The following is a 10,582-nucleotide window of genomic DNA, read 5'->3' as shown; positions in this document are numbered from 1 at the left end:
AGAATTAATGGCGATTGTGTTTGTGTCGAGCGTTTTGTTACATCGAATTCACCGGCAAATTAGGGAGTATAAAGAAGGGATATACGCATGAAAAGTAGATTGCATAGTCATGTGATGCACTAAAAACATTAATGCCTGCTGTTGGGGGCACTATGCTCTCATAGTGTTGCTGAGGGAAGGAATAGTGCCCGAGCGGTAGCGAGGGCACTATTCCGTCCCAAAGCAACATTATGAGAGCATAGTGCCCCCAACAGCAGGCATTAATGTTTTTAGTGCATCACATGACTATGCAATCTACTTTTCATGCGTATATACCTTCTTTATACTCCCTAATTTGCCGGTGCATTCGATGTAACAAAACGCTCGACACAAACACAATCGCCATTAATTCCAAAATCTTACGTGGCGCCCAGACGCAGGAGATTCGTGACGTAAACACAATGCGTTATAATAACAATGCGTCGCGCAAGCGATAGTGCCCGCTAAGGCGGTCACTATCTCTTCATAATGCCTGCTGCGTTATCCAATGAGATTGCAGCGATTCATCACGTCATGCACTAATGTTCCATAAGCAAATTGTTCTAAATATTTCGTATATGCACGTGGCGATGACGCGCGTGCAAGTGGCGCGAATATCTCGTTAAAGACACTCAAACGGGCGGGACGCTAGCATAATTGGACTGACGGAATGTCACAACTACACGACAAGACCCATTTTACTTCTAATGCTTTCTACACGTCCACGAGGCATCTAGCTAATTGTGTGCATAATGCAAATTATTGCACTCTAGTGCCGAATTTCACCGGGAAAAAAATGCAAAAAAATGCCTTTTCTAGAAACCAAATAGTGCAACAATTTGCGGAGGCTTACTGTTGTATGCCTCGGCTCCTATACGAGACACTCTCTACTGTTCTTGTGTTTCGTCTAAACAATAAGCAGTGAAATGAAAGACGGGGTGTGTGGTGGGGCTTAATGTTCTATAATAATGTTCTATAATGCTCCATAAGCACAATGATCTAAATATTTCATATATACGCTTAGCGATGACGCACATGCAAGTGGATCGAATTTCTCGTTAAAGGCACACTAGTATAATTGGTTACGTGAGAAGATACCCAAGAACTGTCGTCATCGTCGTGACTGAAATGATAAATAGCAGAATAAATGAGCCAGCATTCGTATCCGTATATGACTATCGCGTCACTCACGTCTTGCTAAACGCTGCGCTATGGGAATGTTGTAGGCGAATAGCTTTTGAATGGCAGATCACAAATTTTATGAGGAGATACACTGCGACATAGTTATATTGCAAAAATGTCGTTTAATTCCATTTTTCCAAATCCAGCTTCAATGTATGTATAAATTTTTCGTTGATATCTAACCCATTTTCGCGGTCATCTTAGCATCCCGCCCTTTTACAATATTTCTGCTTACCGCTCGTCCAGTAATAAGGAAATCAAGTAAAACGCCACGAGAAAACGCCCACGTTGGAAGGTACTCGGCTATAGAGGAAACATCACAAGAGCAAACAAATGCAATGCACCTTCTTTAACCTGCCAGTAAATATCGACTGATCGAATCGTGTTCATAATAAACATGTGATAATAAACCCAAAGCCTCATCTTCCAACTCCGCGCACAATATCACCGCTACCGTCTTTTCCCGCCACAGGTTTGCCGGCTAGGATTTTCATGTGGACGGGGCATCACATAGAGGTAGAGGGAGGCGATGTGCGGCTACTCTGTAGACACTCTGGCTTCCCCCAGGCAAAGGTGACATGGTACGGGCCAGAGAATAACCTCGTCGGTCACAAGCCTAGCGGAAAATATAAGGTAAGATGTCGGCCAAGCACTGCCCACGCAACGCTCACATAAGCTGTCAGTATATCCAATATATGTGTGAATTATTATGTAACCTGTCTATATATTTAATGATAATATATATATATACCGTATGTTACCTCCATATACTAGAGTAGATCATAGCAAAAATGTCATTCTGAAATTAGATTTAAAAAAAGATGTAACAAACCAGTTGGTATTAGCTACTCTTGTTATTATCAATATATCGGTTCATATGTTACTCACTTTCCATTATAGTTTATAGGAATTTCCCCCTTTCAATTAAATTTCCTGTTCATGCGACAAGGCGCATACCATGTGAGAACTAACCCGTAATAGTAGGTAAATGTCACACACAAAAACCCCCCAACCGAACAGTTTTACCACCTGGCATCCTACACTACATGCAACTCGGTGCAATGCACGCAATCAAATAAAACTCGACATGTCATACGAGATTATAATTACAGTAATACACGCCCCTAATTGCAGATAATGAGAAATGGAGACCTGGTCGTTAGCCACAGTTCGTGGCTGGAAGACATGGGGGAGTTCAAGTGCGTGGTGTCTAACCCGTACGGCAGAGACGAGGCATCCACCTTCTTTTACCCTGCCATGGTAAGCACAGCACCATATAATAATAATAATAATAATAATAGTAATGATGATAATTATTAGTACTATTCCTATTACTATTGCTGTTGTTGTATGATTTAATCATTAAATCAAATTAATTTAATTAATATTTAACATTTATATTTTTTACTAATATATACTACTTGTACTTACTACTTATATTTCTACATGTTCTTTTCACTAACTGCAAACCGAGATCATAGAAAATGTATGTAAATTAGAGAGGGAACCCCGTAGAATAGCTAGGGAGGGCCACTAGCTGAAGAGAAGGAACAATCGGTGAAGCCTCATCATGATGCCTCGCGCACTCACGTCTCTCTTCTTTTCCTCTTTTTCCTCCCACGTGCAGGCTGACGATTCGGAAGGCTTCTGAGAGCCCGAACAGTCGACCATCCAAGTATTACTGAACGCCAAGAGTCGGAGAGAACGTGAAGAACTCATGCTCGAACACTAGGGGGCAGCACTATCGGTACCTCGTTCGCGACCATCACTGCATGGTCGTCCTTTGGCGCCGATCTGACCTCCTCACTACATTTTTCACGTGGGACGTCGCCACCAGCGCGTTTGTGCTTGATGGCCCACCCACAGACTAACGGATACTGTATCCGTTAGTCTGTGGCCCACCTACTACTACTCCCGTTGTAGCACAAAGGGAGAAAACTCTGGGATAATTATGAGACGTCCAGCTCAGACATGAGTTCGGGGGTCCGTCGTGAGCATAAAGGAAAGCCTGGAAGATGATGCGAGGTACACACGTGAATGTCTTTATTACTGCCTTGATACTCTTCTTCCAACGTATAGATCTCAGCATAGCTCCTACGGGGCGCATTCACACGTTAATTGTCTATTGCCTCTACAGATGGCACTGCTGTGTGTTCACCATCTTGTACGCGATGTGTGCACTTTTGACCTCGCGCTTTTTGGCAGTAGTTTTTACATACATGTATGAGAGTACGAGATAAAAATGCTTTCTCGCCAATGACACGCATGCACCCGCATTTATCGGACACGTGATCAGGGAATCGACTAGTCCTCAAATACGCTCATAGCTAGCTAACTGCGGCGTACACGCATGGCGCATGTAGGTTTTCAGGAATTCTATGAAATGAAAGGTCATTTACAATCATTCCATGAGAATGAGTTCCTTTCAGGGTTATAGCACAGAGTTTTCTCGCTAACAAATGTATTTGCAGAATAATATGTAATGTGGTAAATTGTCGATCATACCAACAGTATGTTAGACTAATTGTTTAACATACTTCCGAGTATATCAACAAGGGACCATATCACACCATTAGCATTACCAAACGGTATAATCACGAGGTGAATGAAGCAAAATACTTTAGTAATTATTTAAAACTAATAATTAATTAACAGATTTGATAAAGCAAACTATATCTCCTTACTGACCTACAGATTGAATTGAATTTTGAATTTGAATATGTATTTGAATTTGAATTGAATTGAATTGAACCGCTCTATTGCACGGTTCTGTATCGCTTTAGCACGTGCCTCCTCCCAAGCTTGCTTTATTTCACGCACATTAACAGGCATTGGATCATCATAGAACATAGCGCTTCACCTATTTAATAAATTATTGCATGAACATTGTCGGCATCACTGCAGCATAGAAATCTAATATTTAGTGACGACGCGGAAAACACCAATATTAATTACACACACCAAGTATTGATGGTCTATGAGAATTCATTTATTTATTATTTATTTTCAGACAATGCTTTTTGTTGTTGTAATAAAACATTCCAATTCGTAAATACTGCTTACTGTTGTTTGTTTTCTGCTGTTAAGATACTTTTCATTACTAAATCCTACTCTCTTGTTAACTCTCTTCCTAGTTACCACCGTTCTCCTGCTCCCTCTTACTCACATGCAGACGTGCCTCTCTCTTTTCCCTTTAGTATCCTGGATTGGAAGCATTTGATGTTACAGGTAGACCGCGAGTAGAAAGGAATTTCGCATGAATCTCACTCACAAACCTGATTCCTGCTATTGAGAATGCATCCATCCACAATACACCTCTGGTCGAAATATAGTGATGACTGCCAACAGATGGCAGGACGAAACATGACATGTCGATCACACAAATAACTGTTAAAATCGACCTCTATCGGCCAACAGATGGCAGCACCAAGTCAAACCAGAGAAGGCGCGGCCGTTCTGCCCACACACAAGCTCACACAGCAGCATATCAGTATCTCACAGGTGTGGGAACTGCGGGAGGTGACGCTTGTGGTAGGGTTCGTAGATGTCGTCCACATAGTACTTGGGCCGCTTCCAGAACTTCGTCACCATCTTGTCGAGCTTGATGCCCTGCCGCGCCGTCACGAACACGTGCTGCCGGAGGCGCCACTGGCGGCGCCCGCTCTTCTTCCACAGCTTCTTGTTGCGGCCAACGCGCGGCCGGATCCACCGTCCCCAGCGCAGTCGGAAGAAGCGGTCCACGACTGGCCGCACCGTCTTGCGCTTGCCCTTCCTCAGCGAGAACTTGATCAGGTCTCTCCGCGGGGTTACCATGGAACGTGCCGCAGCCAGCAGCGGCCTGAAATAAATCGACATTGTGACAGTCTCTGCTCACATGAGCAATACGATATACACGAGTACTGGAAGTTGTGTTGCTATAGAATGCAGCAAGTCATGAAAGCTCCCACTATAGCCAGGCATATGTAACTGACGCTCGAAACAAATTGCAACAGAAATGTCTCAACGCTCTTATGCCTGGAGGAGTGCCACATAACAATCAAAACTTAGGAATCCTGTGTGGAAGTCCATGCGGGCCATTTCAAATGCCCGCCATAGAAAAGTATTGTCCTAAAAATCTCTGCTTCTAAAATAACATTAGACTTTGATTTAAGATGCAAACATACATTTTCAGGACAAGAACAATGAACACACATCTTTGATAAGCAAAACGCCAAAAAGTCCGAAAATGGCAGCCATTTTCCAATTACCGGCCATAACACCTGATATCACATTACTCCCCGCTCTAAATGAACCTTAGGGCTAGATTTAAGTGCCAAACATACATTTCGGGGCCAGGGAATCCAAGACACACGTTCAAATGCGACATCAACACATGCTGTTTACGGAGTGCGTACTGGTGAATCTGTTGAGGAAGCTCCGCTTGCCGAAATTAAATGCATAAACACGTCGGAAAGTATCACAGCCCAGAGAGCGCGCATGAAGAAATGTGCTGTGATACAGCGGCCTAACTGCGCTGAACAGCTTCCCTTCCACACACCGGTTTCTTCACATCCTCTTGGCTAGAGTGAAGAACAGTCACATACTTGAGTTGGTTGGTAGATAGCAGGAATGAAACACGAATCTGTATCAGTGAGTGCTGGCAGACTCCACTGCCTCTGCAACATGAAGACAGCTCACCTGCAGCAATAATGCGCTGGCAACTTCTCGTGCCCGTATGGTGCTCGAGACAGTGAGAAAACGCGCCTTGGTAATTTCTTGTGCCAAATTGTCTTTCTCATGGGCCTCAATAATCTATCATCAAACTCACCCGCCAGCATTTACCTCCGACTCTCGAGTTTTGTCCTGTTGTTGATGTACCATCATAGCCATTAATACACGAGCGCGTTGCCTGCTCCCATATTACTCTTGTGCACACATACTCGGTATTGCGTGCAAGATAATTTGTATATATGGCGCACCGTCCCATGGAATGCGCGACTAGTGCATCGGTTCAGAGTTCAATAGCATCTGCTAGCACTGCCTCTGTGGCTGTCGAGCAGGGCAGTGTGCGGAAAGTCAAAGCAAAGCTGTGCGTAAACCTGCACAGCCTCATATTAAACACAGACTCCAGAGTCCTCTGTAGCTTTTCACGCAACTCATACGCTGGAAAACGGCACTTGGATCCCACCTGTACTGCTCACCATCAATCTTACTGCCAATTCGCATCCCTAAGGTGATGCCTGAATCCTTCCCTCTTGATGTCAGTACAGCAGCAGTTCGCCATCCAGTGTCAGAAAGCTTTCCAAACAGTTTCACTGAGTCAATTGACTGACCTGCGCATGAACCCTTGTCGAGAATGCGGCGCAATCTGGGATCGAGCTGAAGGTGTTCTCTCTTGCAGATACTGATAACTGCATGGGGTCTTCATGTCACTGCTTGTCTAGCATTGTTCATGTCCTGTTTGTTCACCCAGTGTTTAGGTATGACAAACATAGACTGCGCATAGCAGGTTGACTTTAGCCACAGGCCAGCATGGAGAGCAGCATATGAGACGCATGTTAGCTCTGTCACTGCCTCGCCCTCGCGTCAGGAACCCCACTGCGATTCTTTCGACCATCACTCCCACAAGGACCTGTCGATGTGAATGATCTACGGCCCAGCACCGTCCCAATCAAAGAGCGCATCACTCTCTTCGGACAACATGGAAAAACTGTTCTACGAATCGATTGTAGCACGAGTCTGCCTGATCACCCTGAGACCTGCCATCCCCGCTGGCACATATAGCGCCCTGATGTTAGAGGTTGTGCAGCTAAGAGCTTATCAGTGGCAGCATTTCTGACACCAGCCCTCAGAGGCAACGCCCACTGCCAATGCGCTCAAATGCCTGACAAAACCTCCGAGTATGCTCACCATCCCATGACTGAACCAAAATGTGGTAGTCATAGAGGACTTCAAGAATTCGGTTTGGCCTGAGGAGCTCCCTTGGTCTCTGGTTACACACATCATGCCTAGCAGAACCCTCTGCAGACACGGAACCTTCGATCAGTTCTTGTAAGCGCAGCAAAGTGCCAGCAAGAAATCAGGTTTCCAGTTTCCGGTCCGTCGTCCCGGCCATCATCTGGGAACTGTTGCCCTCATTGGTCCCGCCACTCATGTGCTTCGCAGATGGTTGAGGACGTACACACATCAAGTATGTCTGACAAAATCAAGGCATTCAGTGCTGCAGTCAACAAGGAGACGCCTCGCACTGCTCGGTGCAAATAGCCTTATCTGTCATCAAATATGTACCACCAGCGGCGTTGTCCTGCATAGAATTCACTATCAAAAGCCTGCATGGCCCTGATCCAGCCATGAGTGCCCATGATCTTACCCAAAAATCCATTTCTGCTGTGAAAGCCCCCAGCGCAACACTACTCATTCAGACACTTCGTGTGTGCTCATACTGATACATGAAGGGCATTCAAATAGGGTGGTCAAAGATGATGGGCGTAACACCAATGGCGACGGAGCATGTCACTACACGAACTTCAGTGTGGAATAGATAACGTTGGGTAACAGGCCCATGACATGTGGTTTTGCTGCGCATTGCGGCTTTTAGTCAGTTTAGCCTTATCGAAACATGTTTCATGAGCCTTGTCCCCTGAAATGTATCGTTAAGCAGCTTAAAATCAAAAGCGTCTAATTTAGTTAAACGGAGCTAGGAAATATCAGCTGTACTGGCGCCATGTGAAAAATGGCCGCAATGGAACCTTCCAACCACGAGGATTCCTATAGAGTGACGTACTTAAGTAGAACACTTTCTGGGTATGTAAACACATGACAGACATTCTCTGTGCAATTTGTCCGAGGTTTCCCATTTTTCACAAATGCCTGACGATTAGAAGTCCAGAGGAACATGCAACTTACGTGCTAACACTTTTTGTGTGTGTTTGAATGTAATTTTTTGTACCAAATAATAAATTCTTTAATATTTACAACTTTCTGTAGTGCATAACGCTTTTAGCGATATTATTATTTGATAAACATTCTTTCTGAAAAATGTGCATTACTATACATTTCATTCTATCTCATGAAACCAAACAAAATATAACAACTACACACAGGTCCAACGCTTGACTAACACTTTTTTAGCACTAAAACTTTATACACACAAATGTAGAAACCCCAGTTAGTATACAGTGTAGTACAGCCAGATAATGTATGGAACATGCAATAAAACACCTACCAGTGGATATTATTAAATAAATTAAAATAAGTGTGAATATTAAATGATAATTTAAATCATATACTTTCTATCTACAATTATTATTATATGCGAAACAACCATGTATAATAACTACTAACATTAACCATTAATGCTAAAAGACCATGAATATCCATTGTAATCCCACATGCACACATGACGGGCATGGCAACTGAATGACGAGTAAACTCTTACTTCTCACATTCTTTCTTGAGGGGAGAAGCTGACATCACAGTTGTCAAGCCACTACAATGTGGTGTAAGCACACGTGGCACGTGCAGCGTGCTCTGAGGTTGACACCCGGGCTGAAGTCGGGTCATTGTCCAGCTGCATGCTGGTAGTGACGTCGTCATTCGACGCACAGGTACTGTTAATGCCTTGCTCCTCACATCGCTCAGCAATCGCTGGCTTCCTGAAAATCGAGGAAAAATCACGAAAAAATCGCAAAAAAATCATGAAAATCACGAAAATCCAACAAACTGGTTTGTTGCTAGCACAGCATTGATTCAGCAAGAAAGCAGCAACTTGGTTCGTAATATTTTCTGTGCAATTATAAAGCAAATGTAAATATATAGTGGGATAGTGGCTTTAGCGTGTTTGCAGTTTGCCAGAAACTGTCGAGGGTGGCTCCTTCTTAAATTGGTTAAATAGTTTATCACAAGCAAGGTAACAAAACAAGTTCGGAACTGAAAAGTATTAAAAATCCTTTCTTATCAAACAATAAAAACATGGTGACCTTTTGCTTTAGCAAACATCAAATTAATTAACAATTCAAAAAAATCTTCAAGCTACTTAATACATACTGTAATAATGGAACAGAGATTGGCTATGAAAATGTTTTTAACTCACTTACCATGTACTATGAAAAATAAACACCTTGAAAACCCTTGGGTTGCACTTTAAATTTTAAAATGACCAACCCCCTTCCATTACCTACCATAATCCATGTTCCACCACGCACGAGAAATGAACAGATACCCTTTCACAGAGGTAGAAATTAATTGTGAACAAGGGAGTCCAACGGGGACTCCCTTCCCTCCAAAAGAGGGAGTTCGCAGTCTAAAGTTTAAAACTAAAGATATTAACAATAACGCATGTGCTTATTTTTAAGATTCATGCGGTTGCACATCTGCCAAATTTTCTTTGGACATTTGCTGAAAAATATACGGTAATTCCAGGAGGCCGTGCTCTGGAACGAACTAGTTAGTATACATAGCAGAATTTTCAGGGAGTCACATGGAGTCCAACAGTAAATCAGGGAGATTTGACTCCGGACATGCGTTAATTTGGCACCCTGAACCAAGTTTCTTATTTCAGAGGAAATCTGATGACTGAAGGGGTATATTTCCCTCTGGATTTGTTATATATTTTCCAAAAGCACCCCAACCAACTCCATACAGCCATATACCATATAAATAATTTGGAATAAAATTGAAGCGATACAAGGTTCGCGAACGCGAGAATTTCGTCAGTCTTTCTGTGATGTGTCTCATCTGGTTATACACGTATAATGCTGCCATCTGTAGGGAGTAATTATAGGAAACTTTAACACATATAACTGAAGTTTATAGTTCCTATATCAAGTAGCTTTTTATTCCATTTCCTGCAAGCATATTTATCATGCACACATCATGCATATTTTTCAAGAGGGTAGGAGACAGGAGTAGAAAGGTGGAAGTGGGGATGAGGTTGCATGTACTATGTAGACGCAGCTTTACTTTGTCTACTTTCTGATTGCCTTTCCTCCATCAACTTCCCCTCTCTTCTTCCCTTCTTTATTTTCTCTCCAGCTCGATCACATTCCTCTACCTCAAACACCCCTTCTCTACCATTTGCCGTTGTCCTCTTCGATCTTCCTTCTCCGTTCTCGAAGTTCTCCCCTGAATACACCACTTTCTTCTGCCTGCATGCTTCGTTCTCCCCTTCCTCCAGATTCTCTCGTTCATCTAGTTGGTGGTTTCTCTTTGTGTTTTACCTTCTCCCTTTCATCATCCACATCCCATGTTCTACACAGTGTGTTGTGTTACACAGTACTACTTGAGTACACATTAGTCAATAGTAATACTAATAGTACTAACCGGGCCCTACTTACGAGTTACGAGTTACGAGGTGTACGTTACGTAGACTAGCGAATCACGGTACATACCGTTAGTTTGTTTT

General features: G+C 43.1%; 2 protein-coding genes across 2 annotated transcripts in view; one reads left to right on the top strand and one right to left on the bottom strand.

Moving 5' to 3' along the window:
- Positions 1-1,651: 1,651 nt before the first annotated feature.
- LOC106808264 (neural/ectodermal development factor IMP-L2-like) lies at positions 1,652-4,253 on the top strand. Its single transcript, XM_014810900.1, has 3 exons — positions 1,652-1,833; positions 2,335-2,460; positions 2,828-4,253. The coding sequence occupies exons 1-3, from the start codon at positions 1,693-1,695 to the stop codon at positions 2,849-2,851; spliced, it is 291 nt and encodes a 96-aa protein (XP_014666386.1). The 5' UTR covers positions 1,652-1,692; the 3' UTR covers positions 2,852-4,253.
- Positions 4,168-10,582, bottom strand: part of LOC106808263 (39S ribosomal protein L35, mitochondrial-like) — a 7,395-nt gene continuing 980 nt past the window's right edge. Inside the window, exons 2-3 of the mRNA XM_014810899.1 lie at positions 8,618-8,834; positions 4,168-5,038 (exon numbers count right to left, since the gene is read on the bottom strand). Of these exons, the coding sequence (XP_014666385.1) occupies positions 4,696-5,038; positions 8,618-8,834 (560 nt within the window). The 3' untranslated portion in view covers positions 4,168-4,695. The remainder of the gene's footprint in view (positions 5,039-8,617; positions 8,835-10,582) is intronic.

The sequence above is a fragment of the Priapulus caudatus genome, unplaced genomic scaffold (genome assembly GCF_000485595.1).
Source record: "Priapulus caudatus unplaced genomic scaffold, Priapulus_caudatus-5.0.1 Scaffold263, whole genome shotgun sequence".
In the NCBI taxonomy this organism is placed as follows: Eukaryota; Metazoa; Priapulida; class Priapulimorpha; order Priapulimorphida; family Priapulidae; genus Priapulus; species Priapulus caudatus.
This window is presented reverse-complemented; position numbering and strand designations above follow the sequence as displayed.